This window comes from Panthera tigris, chromosome A3 (genome assembly GCF_018350195.1).
Source record: "Panthera tigris isolate Pti1 chromosome A3, P.tigris_Pti1_mat1.1, whole genome shotgun sequence".
NCBI lineage: Eukaryota > Metazoa > Chordata > Mammalia > Carnivora > Felidae > Panthera > Panthera tigris.
The window spans coordinates 17801281-17822161 of record NC_056662.1 but is presented as its reverse complement, the minus strand read 5'-3'; the positions used below and the strand labels follow the sequence as shown (position 1 = coordinate 17822161).

At 46.9% G+C, this 20881-nt stretch overlaps 1 protein-coding gene across 3 annotated transcripts in view; it reads right to left on the bottom strand.

Moving 5' to 3' along the window:
• Positions 1 to 20881, bottom strand: part of PTPRT (protein tyrosine phosphatase receptor type T) — a 796626-nt gene that overhangs the window by 281780 nt on the left and 493965 nt on the right. For all 3 annotated transcript variants that reach the window (XM_042980385.1, XM_042980383.1, XM_042980384.1), the window contains exons 9-10: positions 15537 to 15738; positions 14102 to 14204 (exon numbers count right to left, since the gene is read on the bottom strand). In XM_042980385.1, the coding sequence (XP_042836319.1) occupies positions 14102 to 14204; positions 15537 to 15738 (305 nt within the window). The remainder of the gene's footprint in view (positions 1 to 14101; positions 14205 to 15536; positions 15739 to 20881) is intronic.

Here is a 20881-nt window from a genome sequence, read left to right as displayed (position 1 = left end):
GGTTCTCCCACCAAACCAAACCTCCCTTGTCAACTTCCTATACTGAAAGATGACAACCCCATCCCATCTGCCTGCAGCCTACATGCTGATGCAAGAGGCCACCTTTTTAGGTTCCAAGAAATTATGCATTCGTTATGGAGGAAATTAACACCTCAAAGCAAACTATAATTAGGAATTCTTCAATTCAGTTTATGCTTTTTCAATTAGGCACTCTATAATTTTAATCATGGGAGCATTAACATGTTTCTGTAATTTATATACCTGTGGTATAATTAAGCCTGGGAAACACATTGCTCTAAACCTGAATAGAAGTGATTGTTTCCCTTCACACTTGCAGTATTACAGGTCCCTAATGGAGAGATGATGCCAGTTTCAAAGGAGCCATTTCTGAGTTGCAGAGGCCAATGAGAGAACTCTTGGCTTTGGTAATGTGAAGGCTGCTGTGGACCATGTGATGTCTTTGAACATCTGGCTCATGTGTAGACATCTGCATCCCAAAGCTACAACTCCTATTGTGACTTTCAAAACATTCCCGCCATTGGAAACTGCTTTGGACAACTATTCTTGGAAAGTAATTTCAATTAAGCAGGAACAGGGTGTCCTGGCAGGGGAGATGTTATCTGAGAGCCGTGGGAAGCAGATGGCTGAGAATTGAAGAAACTGAACAATAGGCTAAAACTTAGCCTGGATTGGGACCAAACTCCTTTTTGTACAGTGATTCCTCTTCCCACTTCTCTAGTTCTGCTCCTCTCATAATTTCTGCTCTGCCTTTTAGCTACAAAGCAGGGCCTGAATCCTGTGTGCAAGGTAGTTCTCTTGGGATTCTGAGCAGTTCTGCAAATTCAAGGAATTCAGAGGCACACTGAAAGTTTTTGTGCTTATTCAGACTGAACCTCTGAACTTTCTGAAGGTTAAAAACGTTCATTTTTTTCTCTTCTTCCTGCTCTCCCCACAATAGCAAATTCAGATTTGCTGACTGCAATAAAAGGAAAAAGAACATAATCAAAACTGGCCCGGGGGGACAATGCATACAGATTCCAACCCAGCTGAGTGACGCGCCCATATTGCTGTAACATTTCGGCATTCAATATATTTTGTCTGATCTAAGAAAATATGCAACTTTTTATAGAGTGAAAGTTGGAAATGGATTTGTTTCTCCCAGGCTGCTGGAGCCTTCCACAAAAGAATACAGATTTGTTCAGATCCTGACACTCCATCTCACCAAACATCCGTCTTCTACCTAAGCCCCGTATCTGCACAGAAGTGGTATCTTCAGATGTGCTATCAGCATGTAACAACACAACATGAATTCTTTCACACGCCATTGTTGTCATCGCAGGAAAACAGGGGTGTGTTTTTGGCCCCCGTATGGACCTTACAAAGAGAAGTAAGCTGGCAGAGATCCTAGTTTGACTAAAATTCATTATCTTCATGCTGAAACATACACCAAAACAGACACAAGTTCCAAAAGCTGTAAAACCAACAGGGGCAACCTCACAGTAACACATAAAACAATTACTTCCCCATGTCAGGAGAACAAGTAAGCATCGGTGCCACAGAAGAGAATACTTCCCTAAGAGCTCCTCTCCCCATACGGGAGTCCAGCTGTAAGCTAACCCAGTGGTGCTGGAGTTGTGGTTCAAGACCAGCATGACCATCATCTGGGAGCTTGTGCAAATACAGATTCTCAGGTCTGGTGCTGTTATCCCTGGGGATGGGCAAAAATCTACATTTTTACTAGCCCCCTAGGGGATTCTAATAGCCACTGTGATTTGATAACCCTGGGGTTAAATCATTTCCCAGATGCAGAGTGATGCAGTGGAGCTTGGGGAGCCTAGTTCAGTAGGTCAGGGTCTCAGCAGTAATGGGACCAGTCACAGGTCCCATTCTGGCTCTGGGGTCTTACACATTATGCCTGTGTCTAAGTCCCCATTAACAGCCCCTTGGAAGCCATATACAGAGCTTGACCTCTTTTTACCAGCCCTCTGAGGGCCTAGAGCCCTGCAGTAAAAACAGAATTTTCTGTGATGATGGAAATGCCGTTCAATATGGTAGTCACTAGCCACATATGGTTGTTGTACTTGAAATGGGGACAATGTAATTAATGAAATAAAGTTTTAATTTAATTCATATTAATTTAAATTTAAATAGCCCCCATGGAGTCGTGGCTTCAGTACCGGACAGAGTAGGTTTAAAATCTTGCCCATGAATCCTTGTGTTATCGGTGTTACTATACCTCCTGCCGTGGCCAGGAACACTTATTTTATACATTTATAATCTTTAGAAATTGCTTAGGGAACCTACATCCAAGTGGAAATGCACCAGTTAAACAGCAAATTGCAAGCAGTTATAGCCAGGCAAGAAAATGATGGGTTGCATTGTGAAAGGGGGTGAGTACAAATTTCTTCTGCCTCATGGCAGAGACTCTAACCTTTAAGTTGTGCTTGTCCTACCAAAAAGCCAGGGCTTTCAAGATCACCTCCCTCAAGGCTGCTGAGAGGAGGCAACTCTCTGAGCAGCCGCAGGCAGCTGGAGTGAGCATTGTGCAGAATGCTTTTTGGATGAGAGTAAACCTCCTTGGAATCTAACATGGCACAGATCCATGTACCAGCTCAGAAGAACATCAATAGATTAGGCTATAGAAATGCACTTGATGGAGGCTGACTTGAAAGTCTGACCTTTGGGCAGTTGCAGACAGAAAGACTAAGAACCATCAGTTATCAGCTGTGCAAGATCTGAGACAAAGCAGTGATGCAAGCTGTCACGGGGCCCAGAACACTGTGAGAAATACAAGTCAGCAGAATAAAAGTTGGAGTAAAACTGAGACTCAGGAGAAGGCACCCTGTAGAATCCCTGTTGCTCTTGCAAAGGGTTTCACCACCTCCCCGGGATTGGGCGGATTAGCATGGTAAGGGTTACATCTCCTTAGACAGGCTGCCCATGATAGCCTGGCCTCTTTGGTCCTTGAAATACTTGGCTTCAATGACGTTTACCTTCAACCCATTACCATTCTTCCACTACCACTACCAACATGGTAACTCCTGGAGCCACATTATTCCATTGCGGGGTTCCATTACTAAAACCTTATCTTTGATCATTTATTCTCTGAATGCCACTTTCTGTCTGTCCAGCCTCTCCCAACCTTGTACCCGCTGCACAGATTCCTCAACAGCATTGGGGTCACCTGGCCCTCAATATCTCTGTTATCTGCACAGCTAGCTCCATGGGCTTTTCAAATCAAGCCTGGACCATATGGCCCATTTTAAGCACTTTTGTTGGTATCATCATCTTCCTTTTCCTATGGTCCTTGATCAAGGTATGAGTCTCTCTTCTTTTCTACTGTAAGAGCTGCTGGGAGCTCTTAGAGAATTCTGAACAACAAAATTTCAACCATCTCCTGTTTAAAGCAAAAACAGAAACAAGAAACAATTAACAACAACCTTCTTTGGTTTTCATGTTTTAACTCTGCCCTGGTTTTTCTTCTACTTCTATGGCCAGCCCTTCTCCATCTCCTGTGTTGTTCCTTGACAGAGTTTCATAGAGCTGTCTTCTTCGTCTCTTCCTGTAGATCCTCTCCCTGGATAAGGTCACCTGCTCCTCCCATGCTTCAAATACCACTTGAATGTTAATGGTTCTCAAATCCAAAACCCCTGATCTCATGCCTCTACAGCTCTCCAGCCTTCTGGAATTTAAATAGTCCCTATGGTAGGAGGTGAACATGACAACCACACTGTCTCTTTTCCCTCATGCCAGTGACAGTCTGTTTCCATCTCTCCAGATGGCAGACGGTCCAAAATAGAACACTCTTTCGTTCTTCATGTTCCAGCAACTGCTCCTCCTGCTCCATTTAAAATATTCTTTCTGAAACACCTGTTTTTCCTCCTTGGTTTGAACCTAAGGAATAAAATCCAGAATCCATCAACACCAGAACCAATTCTTGGTAAGTTGGGTCACTGGGTTTTTTGGGGGGTCGATAAAGGGAAACCTGCAATACAATTAGGGTGAGCTGAAGTGAATGCAAACTCACCTACATTATCTGGGGCCCACCTTTCCTCCCTTTTGTTCTCCTGGGTGGTCTTCCTGATTGCACTCTGTGCCATACTCAACGGACTGATTCTGTCTCTTTGGGAAGTTTCACTGGTGGTTACATGTCCCTCTAATCACAGTTACACATGCCCTTAGTCGCCATATTTAGAGTAAGGGGCAGCCCCACTGGGAACAGCTCTGCAGTAGTATTTATCCCACTCTGCCTCATTTCTGGTTGTTTCTTTTTGTATCTGGCTCCTCCTCTTCCCCAGTTGGTGTGATGAAATCCCGGCCAGCGTGTAGACTTGGCAACAAATGGTATTACTTTCAGAGCTAAATCTCACAGTCTATGTGGGAGTGCCTCTTGCCCATCCCTCCACCAAAGTGGGACACATAGCACTCCTCATCTTCAGGCCCCAGCAAAGGTATCCCAGAGAGTGGGGAGCTAAGTGAAATAAATGATGTTTCAAGAAAGAGTATCCAGTATAACTGTCATTTCTCATCCCTCCCAAAGTGGACATGGACTCAGAAACACCTCAGGCTACCTGCTAATAACTCCTCAAAATTTTCATTTTTCCTTCTTAACTGGACACCTTTTGCGCTCCTATCTTAGAATCAGATGGTAACGATGCCAATTTTGGTCACTGCACCTCCAAGGGACCAGCAAAAGCCTTCTGTGATTGTGTCTCATACTCCCCATCTGGGCTCCACAGTTACTAAAGGAATCCTGGAAGAAACTTGGCAATTTTTCCTTTTCTTTCCAATGAAGTTTTTTCTTTCTTTAAGAGTTGACTGGATCTTTGGGGTGCCTGGGTGGCTCAGTCGGTTAAGTACTGGACTTCGGCTCAGGTCATGATCTCATGGTTTGTGGGTTCGAGCCCTGCGTTGGGCTCTGTGCTGACAGCTCGGGGCCTGGAGCCTGCTTTGGATTCTGGGTGTCCCTCGCTCTCTGCCCCTCCCTAACTCATGCTCTGTCTCTCAAAAATGAATAAACATTAAAAAAAACTTAAAAGTTGACTGCCTCTCCAATTTGTACTGCAGCTAGTCACTGTGTATTTCAAAGCCACCGTCTTAACTATCTGCACCTGTCAAATGCAAAGGATTGGGGTTCCTCATCAGGAGTGAAAAGAACTTGCAGTTGTGTTAGAGACCATTCACCATGTTCTTCTGTCTCCCTGTACTCAGACTGTCATACTGTTGGCCTTCCAAACCAGAGCTGACCCCCTGGGTACTAGGCCTTAAGCATCCCATGAAAGCAGGTCACAAGTCCTACCTGACTTTGAAGGACATCCCTCAGAGCTCCCCAGGGAGCTCTCCTGGACCACACAACCTGTCCTTGCACAGCTGGTTGCTAATCCCCAGTTAGGTGCCCAAGCCATGTTCACCACCAATGGTCTCTCCTGGATAATGTGTCCTTGCAGACTCTTGCTGCCCTCAGTGCTCCTTGGCTCAGAGAAGGGCTCCATCCTCCAATCCACGAATAGGCCAAAATGTGGGAGTCACCCTGGACAATGTCTTTTCCTCCCCACCCACCTGCCTGCTCCTTAGAGAGAAGTCATCATCAAAGCTGCTGCCTAGTCAGCTCAAGGCCCTCTCTCTACCTCCACCACCATTAGACCCTGGGTGAATGTCCTTTCTCACCTGGACACCAATGTTCTGGCCCTTTCCCATCAAGCCTCATCAGGTGTCACTCTCCTTCACATTTCCTGCCCACTGCTGTCCTCCTGGCCTCATTTTAGTCTTTCTAACTTCATCTCCTGCCTGGTCTGATTCCCTTTTAGGGAAAAAAAAAAAAAAAACACCAGTAAGGTTTGCATTGTTGAAATGGCTCCCACTGTGGGCAAGCAGGGCTCAATCCTAATGGAGGTGTGTGGGGAACCATGTGACACACACCTCCTCCAAAGGACAGGAGGCGGGGCACTGCTGGACTCCTGTCTCCTGTTGGCATTAAATTCCATGTTTGTTTGTTTGTTTTTAAGTTTATTTTGAGAGACAGAACAGAGGAGGGGCAGAGATAAAGAGAGAGACAGAATCCTAGGCAGGCTCCATGCTGTCAGCGTGGAGCCCATGTGGGGCTCAAACTCACGAACTGTGAGATCATGACCTGAGCCCAAACCAAGAGTCAGACACTTAACAGACTGAGCCACCCAGGTGTCCCAAATCCCGTGTGTCTGAGCTGTACCTGCCTGCTCAGACCAAACAAGGTCTGTGGGGTTTTGGAGAAAGCACAAAAGCAGAGACAAGAAAAGGAGGGGGTGCTGGTGTTAGAGGAGGGATCCTGTAACTTAGTACACAGGGAACAGGCCAGCTCAGCCACAGCTGACATCAGAGGTGGGGTGGGGAGGTAGCACCAACCTAGTCAGAACCAGCGGCCACGGCTAACAGTCTGTGTTGTCAATGAGTGTCTGTGGCACCACGTGAACAGCGCTGTCTCTGCCATTAGGATATCAGCCTCACGTGGGACTGTGTGCTCATTTCCGGATCTCCAGTGCTGCACAATGTCTGGCACGTGGTTGTTTGCTCCGATTCCAGTTAGGCATTTACTGACTTACTTAATGAATTGTGAACAGATAAACCTGGCTCACCTCCTGGGATCTGCTCCCACCTTTCCTGCTCGGTTTTGATTTCAGGTACCTACTCTGGTTCCCCATATTTATAAGATCTCACTTCAGGAAGCTCACGTGGGTCCCCATGATCATTCCTGGTGATGCTTTGGATCTGATTTACTTTGATTTCACAACACATATGGGCATCTCCTCCAAGCCGAGGGCACTGCTCTCAGCCCTTGATTTGCTGGCCTTTAAGCAGTTGAGGTACCCTAACCCTGTTTCATTTAGTATTTCTGAAAATGTGCTGAAATTTGAGGATCTGTTTTTAAGGCATATTGTTTTGAGGATTTTGTGACACTCTTGGAGATAACTGCATGTTTCCTTATGAGCCACACCCTTGCCAGCACCCTGCATGCAGATCTTCCATGGTGTCAGAGCAGCAAAGGATGAACAGTCATCAGCTTACAGCAGGGCTCAGAGAATCACCTCTCCCATGGCTACTAGGGGAGGAAGCCACTCTCGGTCTCAACGGCTTGGCCAACCCAAGGAGAAAGTTGAACAACTACCAGGTGCATTTGACACACTTTACCTCCTTTGATCTTCACAACAATCTGTGACATGGGTATTTCCCATTTTTCTAACAAGCAGCTCTGAGATCAGAGGAGTTAAGTAACTGGCTCAAGGCTACTCATGAGTCAACTGCATGAGGCTGGGTATGATTGCAGAAGGCTTTGCTTTTCTGGCGTATCCCACTGGGAAGTTAGCTACGGCAGGAGGACACTAAGATGTCACGGGCTGATAGAGATTGAAACGACAAGTCCCTGACCGGGGACTGGCCAGGGCAGAGTGGGGGCCCCCAGGGGAGCCAATGTATCCTGCTGCACGGTGGGGAATGGCCCCAGGTGTAGCAGATTTGAACTGCACATTGGACAGGTAGAGAATGCCATGCTCGGCACAGAGAATGGCATAGACAAGGGCTGGAATGCTTACGGGAGAGCCAAGAGCTGCCAAATGTTCCCCATACCTCTCAGGACAAAGTCCAAACCCAAAATGATGATTCTTTACCACACCCCAGCCTGTTCCTTTGCCTCCCTGCTCCCCTCTGCCCAAGTGTGCTGAGGTCCCTGCCGCCTCTGAACACACCGTGCACCTTCTCTGCCTTGGCTCCTGTGTATGCTGCTCCCCCCTCCTTCACTAAGCAAACTCCCGGCAAGCTGGCAGGTCTCAGGTCAGGCAACACTGTCTCCAGGAAGCCCTCTCTGCACCTGAGCCCATCAGGCTAATGATGGGTGCCTCTGCCCTGAACCCTCATAGAAACCTCTGACCAAGCATTTTTTTTCAGTTTTTCTGATTATCTTCCCGACAGAACTGCATTGTCCCAAATGGTAGCCGCGAGCTATGAATGACCCTGAAATTCTTTAAATTTAAATTAATTTAAGAAATAAACAAATTCAGTTCCTCAGTTACAGTGGTCATATTTCAAGTGCTCAATGATAGCCACATGTGGTTGGTGGCAATGACTGGACAGCACAGAGACTGGACATTTCCATCAGGGCAGAAAGTCAATGGGGCAGTAGCACTCTTCCAGATTTAGAAGCTGAAGGCAAGGCCTGTGAAGGGTACCTCCAGTCCCAGCACCTGCCATCTACCAGGTGCGCAAAACAGACGTGTGGAGTCACTTACTTACTTGTGTTTTGAGCACCTACTACATGCCGGACACTGTCCCAGGGAAAGGGAATCCATCAGTGTCAAGCCTCGGGTTTCCTGGAGCTCACAGTCTAGGGAGGGGAGGGCAAGAAACAAAACCAAAGGAAACATACTGGCAAGTACATAACACAATTAAAGAAAGAATGATGAAGGAAGCCCCCTGGGCCCTGTTGAGTAAAAACTGGTAACGGGGCAGAGTGAAAGGGAATAAAACTAGAAACGAAGGTTGCAGCCAGATTCTGATGGACCTGGCGTTCCATGTTAAGAAGCTTGAACTCAACATAGTGGAAAGCCAATGAATGACCCATTTAAGAATTTTAAGGGAATCATGAGAATCTACCCCCCCAAGACCAAGAGCACACTGTATATACACTGTATGTTATCTAACCTGACAATGAATTATACATATAAATTATATAAGAAGAATTTTAAGGGACACTCCAGCAGCTCAGTGGAGGATGGACTGAAGGAAGAAAAATTGATGGGAGGCAAACCAGCAAGACCACCCGGGCAGGACAGGTGAAGCGTGGCAGAGGGGCAGAAGCAGCAGCTAATCCTGAAGTGATTCTAGACTGCACTGGACAGGTCCCTGTGACTGATGGGAGGGGAAGGAACACAGGGGAATGTCCCTGAAGAAGCCACTGGGGCTCTGGGGGAGGATCTGCTACAGAATCTGGGGCTCTGCTTCAGGGACTGCATTTTGGGTGATAAATTCACGGCCAAGTTACTTTCTTATGAAGGTTACCACAGATACATCAGCGTGACAGGTGGGGCGTGGGGGAAGAAGGTTTGGCGGGTTCGAGTTGGAGCTGAATATTAGATTCTAGTCACTATTTGATTGATCTTTTAAGCAATTCTGGGATTCTGTCACTTAAAAACCAATAAATCTTTGAAGGCCTGAGGAAAGCAATGCAAAAGCAATAAATCTCCATTGTGGAGTATGAGAAAAATAGGCCAAGCTTCCGAGGTGGTTTGGATGGAGGGATGGGGGTGCAGGAGCCCCGCACGACAATCCGCCCTTCTCCCCCTCGCCTCCCTGTGTGCCCAGTTCTACCAGGCAGAGTAGATTAGACCCATGGGGCTCCCCAGGGGCAGCAAGCAGCCGAGCAGGAGCCAGGACCAGAATGCTGCTGGCAGACAGAGGAAGAGAGCTACCTGGGTGGGGCCTGCAGCTGAGGCCCAGGGGTGAGGCTGCTGGAGAATGGGCTGCTCCACCCAGAGATGTGGGGTCCCAAGTTACGGGCTGGGCCTGCATAGTCCAGGGTTGGAAGTCCCCTGGGAAGCCATCTTGCCTACCCCGGATTCTCTAGTTACTGGAAACTCATTCCACAACAGCCCCACCGAAAAGTTACTGAGTCATCACTTGGCATCCCAGACACGGAGAACCCAGAACTTCTTGAGGGAGCAATGAACTCAGAAGCAGGAAGCAAGGTCCACACACAGACTTTGTGCAGAATGAGCTCCATGACCTTGGACCATTCAGTATCTTAGACTTCAGCTCCCTCCTGTGATACAGAGATGGTATGTCCCACCCAGCTCACTGAGTGATGATCACATGATACAGTGAAATTAAAGGAGCATTCAACTATAAAGTAGGAGTCCAGGCATCCGTGACCCAATCTATCTAGTGAGCTCATTGTGCCCTGTGGTTAGAGAGGAGCCTTCACTGTCTTCTCTATGCCCCCATGTCCCCCACCTGCGGGACTCTTCACTGGCCCGCTTGCCAGGGGTGTGCCCATCTCTCTGGACAGTGCAGTTCTTCCATCAATATACTGTCCCCACAGGCTTCAAAGCATCTTGTTTTGCCACTTTCAGCTCAGTATTGTGTCTGCTCACCTGCTTGATGCCCCACCCCCCTTCCTGTTCACATGCACACTTGCCGAAAGTTAAGGCTCAAGAGGACAGGTGTACATCTACCTTGTTTCCTGCTACATCCCCATTGCTTAGCTCAGTTCCTGGGACATCTCAAGGGCTCAATAAATATGTGTTGAATGATCTAATGGTCCACTGCCTCCCAGATGGGCATCCTAGTGCCTAGAGTTCAAGGTGAACAAGGGCTAAGGTAACTGAAATCTACTGGGATATTGCCACTGCTGTCACTGCAGTTGACCCGGAAGTCATACTAACTGGCACTGGTTAATCTCCTTCCCTTCTTGGCAAATGCCCAAGCAACAGTCTGAAAATAATCCCAGAAACTGAGCCTATACCCACTCTCAATGATCCAGAGCCTTGGGAAGAAAAGCAGTCAGACATTTACAGACACCAAGCACTGCCCCTTTGAGCAGTGACATTTAATTTTTTTTTCCCCAATGGAAATGTCACCAAAATATGTCACGCACAACTTTCTCCTCGGGAGGTTGTGAGAAATGAGTGTTGGCTTAGGGTCAGCTGAACTGAGTTTAAGTTCTGTCTGTACCCCTTGCTTGTTTTGTGGCCTGAGTCAACTTACTTGGTTTCTATTTATCTCAGTTTCCATATCTGCAAAATGGGGGAGACGATTATCACAATGTTGTGAGGATACAGATAATTTATGTACAGGAACAGACATGCAGCAAGGGCTTACTTGTTAAATGGAAACCAGCAGCCTCTTTTAACTTGAAGACATAGAACCTAATGCTACATTTTTAGTTGAACCAGAACAGCTAATGAACACCCATGGCTGTGAGGGGCTACAGCACATACGCCTCCCTGTTTGCTGAATCTCTGTGTCTGTTTTGTAGACCTGCCCTGTTTTTCTGCTGCTACTCACTGTCATTTCTCATGATACTGGGGCATTTCCATTCCCACCTCCTAATTTACTACAGTCTTAGGATGTATGAGCTTATTACAAAGATGTGCAAACTAAGAGCATGTAGGCTCAGAGGGAAAGTGTAAGGGGCACCTCTTTGGGGGAACTGGGAAAGCTTCCCCAGAAAAAAATAGTTTGGGCTGCTCAGAGGACCCTTTTGGGAAGGGCTGGATGTAAATCTCATCTTTATCACTTGCTGACTATGTGAGCATGAACTTTAGTTTCCTCACTTCTAACAGGGAATTAATAATTCTAATAGGTTAGTCAAGGTTAAACTCTTGGAATGTAACAGTTGCTTACTTGCAATCCCACCCAGCAGCCAGTTGCCCAATAAAACATGGTGATAATTACTCCCATCTGTGTTCAGCTGGCTTCGATGAGTTTTCAGGGGTTCACAGACATATAATCTGATTCATCTTGAGGATGGGACCCTGAATCCTCTGTAGAAGAATTAACTTTATCCTGCCACTGGGCAAAACCAAGATTGCTTCTTTCTTAGTAAAATTTTTTTCTTTAAAAAGAAGTTTTTCTGAGATTTTGTGCTGGAAGGTAGTTAGGGGCTCCTAAGTAAAAAGCAACAGTCCTTCCTTCCCCATCATGGAATTAGGGTCTCAAAAGGCTTTGGAAATTTGAACAGGAAGGAAGTGGAGAACACTGTGACCCTACAGAGAGGGTAGATTTTCAAAGACTGTTTTGAAAGAACCTCCTAAGTGCCACAGAGAAGAAGCAAAGCTAACAAATAACTCTCGAAGGTCTGCTCTGCTTTGGGTACTTCCGTATTTTGTGCTAAGCCTCTGCAAAATAGCTACCATCCACGCTTTCCAGATAAGGAAAACTGAGAGTCGGGGGGATTAAGTAACTCGCCCAAAGTCACACAGTAGTGTCAGAGCGGGATTTCAATCCACTGCTGGTCCGCTGCCACCAAAGTCAGGTCCTCTCCATCGCCCCACCCAGCAGCCAGCACACTACAGTGAGCTACATGGAATCTGTACCTGCTGGGAAGCCACAGTGGGATTCCAAGTGATGAAGTCCCCTTGCTGATTTGTAGCCTTGAAGTAATGAAAGGGAGTACCTGGGTCTGCAATATAAAGGTCGTGAGCTTTTGGTCAGATCTGACCTATGCACCTGGGTCAGCAGCTAACTTGCTGTGTAAAGTGGGGCAAGCTGTTGCTTTTTTCTGGACCATACTTTCATCATCTTAGAAGCTTTCTAAGATTTTGAAATGGTGACTGATGCTGCTGTATGAGAGGTAAGAGCTGGGAAAGGGAGCGAGGCACTGGTGACCTGAACGGAACACATGATTTGGCACCTGTAGGCCCTGCACTCAAGTTCAGCTTTCCTACTTTTTTGTGTGCCCTTGGGCACTTCTGAGCCTCAATTTCTTCATGTGAAAATGAGGATCATCACTTAGAGAATGTGTAAGAGAGTGAAATCCATGTACAGAGAGAATCAAATGAAAATGTTGCATGAGAGTAACAGGAAGAAAAGTAGTAACTGAAGTAATTATTCATATGACATAAGAGCCACCACCTGTTTTGGCTCATCACAGGTAGGACAGTCCTGGAACATATGTGGAGAACATAGTTCTCCTATGTGGAGAACATAAGGCGAGAGTTCTATAGCCAGGTGCTCCACAAACACCACGCACACCCACTGCAAGGCCTGAAGGATTCACCTGACTTAGGGTAGAACACAGTCCAAAATCTTTAGAAGAGATGAGAACTTCCAAATTGCTGCAGTTGATTTCATTTGCTCTGCCACCTACAATTTCTGGGTAGAGCTGGATCCGGTTTGGAAAACAGATAACTAGACCATCTCAGTTGCCTCCATCCTGGCTGGTCTCCCAGTCTCTGGTGTCACAAGAGTGATATTGCACGTGGCTATCCAGTGGCTTCCTGTGACCCCTCAAACAAACTGGAGATTCTCAAACATGGCCCCCATTCTCACCCGACCACTCCTGCCTTGACCTTTATGCTAAAGTAAATTCCAGAGCCTTGGATTAACTACTACCCATGCATCAGGCTGCTTCCTCTCCTTCATGCCTTCCTAATGCTCGACCCTCTTACTGCCTTGGCAACATCTTATATCACATTTAAGAGACAGCTCGGTGTAACCTGAGAATGTCAGCTGGGAATTTCTTCTCTATAAGCATACACTGTATTGCAATTATGTTTTCATGTTTCTTGTTTCCCAACTGAAGTTTAACTTTCCTTAGGAAATGACTTATTCACAGCTAGTTTGCTACTATCTCCCAAGCGGTTAAACAGTGCCTGGCCCTGAGCAACTTGCTCAACAGGTGTTTGTTGAAGGAATGGACGAATAAATGAATCATTTGGATCCCTTGTGCCCCACCATTCCTGGTAGATAAGATACTCAGTGCATGCTTGTTTAACCGAACTGAGCCAATTTGAAAGCCACTGCCCTTGTGCAGAGTGCAGTTGTTTCCAAGAGATGCCCACCTTCCTGGCAACCGTGAGCCTGGGGACTTGCACTGGCTCAGCTTAGCTACTGAACTACTTGCACTGCCTTGGCCAGAAGTATGCTCCTCAACTCCAACAACCTCTTGTGAAAGTCAGCAGTATGACCTTGCAAGTCCTCCTGAGGGACTCTAGTACCCCAAGGCCCTAATTGGACCAGCCCGGAGGTCTTGTCCCGTTTACATGATTAGTTTGTTTGTAGAATTCAGCAAGTCGGTCCATGTGTCTGTTATGGCAGTCATATATGGAAAGGATATCCTTCCAGGAGATTCTGTTTCCAGGCCTCCAACCCCACTAAATAAACTGACCATAGGTGTGTTCCAGGAAGTTCTCTCTCAGCCCTCCTCATGTCCCCATCAGCATGTTCCCTCTGAACCCATCCTAATTCCTCACTGCTGGGGGAGAGACTCTTGGCCCAGTGGCACCCCCTGAACTGAGTTTGGGGCTGCTGATTCTCATTTTCCAGAAGCCTCACTTCTAGCCAGTCCTGTTCATGGGCACTGCACGGTGCAGAAAAGAAAAAGCACGAAGTCCAGGAGAAGAACCCTCCTCACCTGACAGGGGCTCCCCGTGACTGAGCAGGCTTCAGCATCACCGTGATGGTCGTGTCCGTTTCATTCAGCGGGGTGTCTGTGTCATATTCCGGCATCGATGGAGCTGGACAGAGAGAGGAGGGCACTCAGCACAGAACTCCTGCTAACTACCTCCCCTGCTGCCATTCCTAAAGACACCCAGGATGGCCAGAAGGAGGACACTGGGAAAGGGCTGGGCGAGAGTCACATGGCATCCCAGGTTTTCAGCACAGTTCTCCTTCCAACCTGCCTGTGGGTCCCTTCAAGGTGCAGAAGATAGAGGGGAAGGATGGCAGTGATGTGGCCACTGGCCCTCAGCAATCAAAGAGTTCCACACCATAAACAGATGAATGCAGGAAGGGTAAGTACTTAACAAAGATGTAAAAGCAGAGTCGACCTCCTTAAACACATCTGAAATGCAAATTATAGCAGTGATGAACTAGTTCCTCTTATCTTTTCTCTCTCTCTTTTTCACGAGACCCTCCCTTCTCTTATCCCCGACTGATGGGAAGACAACGTAATCTAATCCCTTGGGAAGCTAATCTAGCCATCTGTATGATGAGCTATTAAAACCCATAGCCCTTTTAATTCAGTATTTCAATTTCTGGAATTTAATCCTAAAGTTATAATCCAAACCAAGGAATTAAACTGCATTCTGTAACATGTTTACTGAAGAGTTATTTTCTAAAAACATGCAACCACAGGGGAATGTTTAATTAAATTACGTCCATCCGCTTGACAGAACATTATCATGAAAGCAATGTACCAACATGTTAGATGCTTATGGTATAAAGATAAGTGAAAACATTAAGTTGCAAAAACCACTGTGGGTGTCTATGCAAAATACATATGCATGCATGCCAGAGGTATTTGCAAAACTTGTAAATTGTAAAACGGGATCTGAGATAATTCCGTGTTGAATGTGTCTGGCGGTGGAGGGGACCCTACTGGTGACCAGGCGGGTGAAATCTCAGACATCCATGGCATTGTAACATTCATCCATCCATCCATCCATCCATCCATCCATCCATCCATCCATCCATCCATCATTTCATGAGAACCTATGGCTGTGCCCTGTACTGCCAAAAGGAATATTCTTGAAAAGAAATCATATTTTTACAAACGAATTTGTATGGGAAGAAGACGTCCTATTTAATGCAATTGTATGATAAATTATTTGGTGAATCACTTAGTGTTCCCTCTGGTCTAGTCTAATTAGTATGTTTTTTACACTTTAGGAGGTTTGTGGATTTGGTTTCTTCACGAACTACAGTGATACACGCCAGGGGATGCATCCTCTTACTTGCTCCAATACCATGAGGTGACAGCTGGCTCTGCCCTTTTTCACTCCCAGGAAAATTATGAATGGGGGAAAAACAGACCACCCTTCTTCCTTTCCCCTTTCTAAGACACATACCTGAAATTTTGGTGGCAATCCTAGTGGTGACAGGAGGCCCAAAGCCTTTTGCTGTGCTGGCCTTGATGGTGAAGGAGTAGGTGGTCCCCGGGTACAGACCCACAAAGAGGTGGTGGGTTTCATTCCGGAGCTTGAACACTTTCCCCCGCTGGCTGGAGAGGTCGGCACTCGGGTCCAGCGAGCCAACAGCCTTGTAGTTGATCTGTACAACAAGCCAGCAAACAAACAAATAAATACCTCGCGTGGGAAGCTAGATGGAGCTCATCCAGGGGAATGTCAGGAGAGCAAAGGAGAAGGAGGCATGTAAGTTTGAACAGCAAGTTCTGCTGGGATTGTCCACCTTACAGATGGTCCCAGCCTCGCAAGAGCACTGTGGACATGCGCCAGAGTGCTGCTGCCCAACAGAAATAGAATGTGAGCCACACCTAACACCTACGCTTTTCAATCATCTAGTGGGCACATGAAAAGAAAATAAAAAAAGAAAGTAAAATTAATTTTCACATTTTGTTGAACCCGATATATGCAGAATATTAGCATTTCAACCTGTAATCAACATAAACATTTAATGTGATATTTTAGATTCTATTATGCATATTAAGTCTTAGAAATCTAGTACGTAGTCTGTCCTTATGGCACATCTCCATTTGGACTAGCCAAGTTTCAAAAGCTCTGTAGCCCCATGTGGCCAGCGGCTGCCACGTTGGACAGCACAGCTGTAGAGCAGTGTTTACGTGTGACGTCTGACAAGAATGGCTTGGAAGGCCACTTAAGAATGCAGCTTCCTCGCCCCTTCCTCCCCATGGTGCTCTCTGCTGCTTTCTCACGCGGTATCTTGTTCCTCTTCCCTAAACCTCGGGGCATCAGGATATTTATCTCATTTAAATGTTGGAGAAATGGAGACTCAACTGAAAGTAACCTGCATTAAGTCAGCACTTTCCAAACTTTCTGTGGGGAAGGCCCAGTTTTGTGTTTCCCAATCCATTGCTGACCCATAATAATCTGCAGACCCCATCTCGTGGGACTCATCATGTGAGTCTGGTAATAGCCACACCGGTCTGCACTCTGTGTAACCAGACACGCCCACTCCTCCCACACAGGGGGCTGTGGCAATGTCAAGGGACCATGAGAGCTTCTAAGTGCTCACTCTCTATTTCTGCACTTACCCTGCTGTGAGAGTAACAAAAACCGTTGGCATCCCAGCACCAGCCCCCATAGACCACACTTTTGAGTGCCACATTTGCAGGTCACACAGTTGTTAAAGTGACAAACACAGGATTGTATGTTTATTTGTTTCATCTAGTTTGTCCTATTAAACATGTCTTATTAGGGGTCCCTGAGTGGCTCAGTCGGTTAAGCCTCGGACTTTGACTCAGGTCATGATCTCACGGTTTGTGAGTTCGAGCCCTGCATTGGGCTCTGTGCTGACAGCTCAGAGCCTGGAGCCTGACTTGGATTCTGTCTCCCTCTCCCTCTGCCCCTCCCCTGCTTGCACACTGTCTCTCAAAAAGAAAAATAAACATTAAAAAAATGTCTTTAATTAGAGTATAACATACATACAGAAACTAAACACTTCAATGAATTTTTATTAACCGGACACACGCGTATCACCAGCACCCGGCTGAAAGAACATTATCAGAACCAAGATGTAGCCTGCGTGCCCCCTTCCAATCCCTCCCCACCACCCTTCAGCAAGGATAACCTCTATCCTGACTTACACGCAGCACAGACTAGTGTTGCCTGGTCTTGTACTTTCTATCCGTGGAAGCATACAGGGCGTATTCCATGTCCGCCTTCTTTCGCTACACATTGTGGTTGTGAGAGGCGTGCGGGCTGTCATGTGTAGCTCTAGGCCATGCATTCTCATGGTTGTTCAGGGTTCTACCCTTGACACACGACAAAACCCAGGTCTGTTGGATCTAAAAGCTGTGCTCCTCACTCTAGAAGTTGCTGCCCGGCCCGGAGACAACATCGCATTAACTAAAGGATGCGTTCATTCATTTATTCACTTGTTCCTTCACAAACGTGTCCTGCATACACCTGCACCCTGGGGCCTGCACTGTACAACTGGTGCATACACAGCCGATGTGAGCACAAGCTTGAGCCCGTGCCCAGGTGTCTTCCTTTCTGAGCAATGTAGGTCAACTACACACACACCTTCTATCACTTTGTCTTCGGTCAAGAATGTCTTCTATGTGCCAGGAAGGCCAAACCCAGACAGAAACAGGAACACACCAACTTTACATCAAAAACAAGCCGTTTGCTTATTTTTTCTGACAAGGGCGCCACGCGTTTTAGAGAAAGAGGTAACTTCTCTCTCTGTCAAGCAGTAGCAATTGACACCACATGCCGAGGAGGAGACAGACCGGACTCCTTGGAGCAGAGCAAGGCCCAGAGGAAAACCACACTGAGCTGAAGGATTTGGGCACCTTGCAAGCAAAGCCTGGGCAGGAATACCTGTCCTGTAGGTCCTCAGTGAACCTGTCCCCAGCTTTCCCTCTGGTCACCCCCACCTGCTCCGCTTCTCAGAGAGAAACAAGGCAACCATCTGCCTCTCTGTGCTTGAGGGCTGTCCTGGGGGGGGGGGGGGGGCGGGTGCACTCGCCTGCGCTGGGTAATTGGCGCCCCCAGTGGCTAGAATGATGGTAGTTGATGCACACGGTCCCTGGGCTCCTCCCATGTGACACTCCTGCAGCATCCCAGGGGACTTCCTGGAGGGATTCCGCTCTGACTGCCTCCAACATAGCTGGCTGGGAAACACATCCATCACTGGCTACCGTCCCTTCCTTTCCCTTCCCCACTCCCACCTCTCGGTGTCTCAGGGTCACCAAACTAAGACAGTGTGCTCAGGGAGGTATCTCAGGGGAGAAGTGAGCTGATGGCAGAGGATAACACAGAGTCAGAGCAGCAGTGAAACATTCTAGGGTCTCGGCAGACGGAACCACTGGGGCAAAGGCCCGGGGTAGGAACAGTCTTGGGAGAACTGAGGAAAACCCAGTGTGACCGGCAGTGGTGAGCCAAGCAAATGGGGGAGCTGAGTCCCCAGTGTGCAGCTGGATTCAGGTTTCCTGGTGACACAAGAACAGAGACACCTAGAGAGCTCTGACGGGTGGCAGCCAAGCTCAGGTTACCAGTGCTCATGCATCCTTTTGAAATTCTGTCCCCGTCCCCCTGCCTGGGCTGGTGGCAACCACACTGATATACAGACACTGGGAGGTAAAACTCATGCCTTATTTACTAGCCAATTCCTTTTCTGCACTCCAAATTCAATCCAAAAGCGACTCAATTTCCACCGAGCTGTCAATATAATATACCGCGCTCCCCTGCTCTCCTAACCTTTCCTGGTATTACAGGATCCTCACTTACTTGTAATGAAACACTATGAATAAATCAATGTATGTTAATATAGCGTGCCTTCAATTTTTTATGAAGGGCTTCACCAAATCTAATTCCCACTGCTTTGTCAGAAACAGTCTCTGAAAAATTTAACTTGCAAGTTTTACGAAGTTAGTGGGGGGATGGACTGGGTAAGGAAAGCCAGAAGGTGAGAAAAATGGAATGGGATGGAGCTTGTGGCCGTAAAATGTATAACGTAATGTGAATCTTTGGAAGCGGAGGAAGCGCAAGATTTGTTAGAACGGCAAACATAAAATAAAAAGTTTGTGGGGGAAAGGGTGCTGAGCTGTCTGTCAACCTGAGTCTCTTTTGATTGCTGTCAGTGAGATTCCTGGCCAGAAGCCAGAACAAGGGCTTTGTAAGGAGAATCCAGTCACATTACCCCTTAGTATCAGAAAAGCAGTGGTCCCCCATTCCTCTTGGGATTAAGAGCAAGTCCTTATGCTGTGGTTTTCATCAGCTCTCTGCATGAGCTGGCCTCCCCTCCCTCCTGCATTCCAAGACTCTATTTCAATATCTCAAAAGAGCTGCAGTCTCTTTGGCCACAGGACCCTTGCACCAGCTATTCTGTCAGCTCAGAACACTTTTTCTCTTCCCATGCCTCCCTTTCACCCAATTAATGACTCCTTATCCTTACATCACACTTAAAATGATGTTTTAACAAACATGGTTACCAGAGGGGTGAGGGTGGGGGAATGGGTGAAACAGGTGAAGGGGATTATGAGTATATTTATCATGATAAGCACTGAGTAATGTATAGAACTGCTGAATAACTGGGGCATCTGGGTGGCTCAGTTGGTTAAGTATATAACTTCGGCTCAGGTCATGCATGATTCATGGTCCATGAGTTCAAGCCCCACATTGCGCTCTATGCTGACAGCTCAGAGCCTAGAGTCTGCTTTGGATTCTGTCTCCCTCGCTCTCTGCCCCACTCCTGCTTGTACTCTGTCTCTCTCCCTCTCTGAAATAAATAAACATTAAAAAAAAAAGAATTGCTGAATAACGACATTGTACAGCTGAACCTATAATACCATAACATATAATACTGCACATTAACTCTACTGAAATTAGAAAATAAATAAATAAAAGGCACCCTCCCCCCACAAATGTCACTTTTCATGAGTGCCTCCTCTGACTCTCCAGTCCACCTACTTTATGTTCCCCCAAATAACATCTCTCTCCTTTGAACAACTAATTTTACACTTAACCATGCAATTGTTTCAATGTTTCACTAGCCCAAGAGTTGAAAAAGTAAAGCCAGAAAGCCAAATGGGTCTCATCATCAGTTTCGGTAAGTAAAAGTGGATCGGAGCACAGCCACACCAGTCGTTTATGTATCACCTCCAGCTGCTTATCCACTATCAGGGTGGGACTTGAGTCGTTGTGGCAGAGGGCCTATGGCTCACGCTCTCTAAAATATTCACTCTCTGGTGCTTTATAGAAAGAGTCTGCTGAACCCTGTAGTAGACTCTAAGCTCCAAAATGGCAAGGATCTGAGGCAGATTTTGTTCCACACTTCCTCCCCTTGCACGCATGAATGAATGATCAAACTAGCTGGGTGGCTTGAGCAATTTGCTTAACTTCCCTGAGGCTAGGGGTTCTTCAAGGGTTAAATCATAATCTTAACTTCAGTTTCTGTTTTATATTGCAGAGCGACCCCTGCTTCTTTACTCCCGGAAAGCAGCCCCTCTGCTCAGAAGTAAGGCTCCAGGGGGTCCACGAATGACTTCTCTTGCCTTTGCATCAAGGCTCTGGCTGCAGCACACCAGAGGAACAAGCAGCCCTTCTACCCTGGGCTACAGAGGATGGGGCAAGAGAGGCAGGAGGAACAGAAGCAAAGATTTTCCTCAAAGAGCCCCATCAGGAAGGGCCTGTTTCTTACTCACACTGAGACGGGGCTGTGCCAAGCTCCGGGCACTGGCTGAGCACGGGGTGAGTTCAGATGGCAGAGC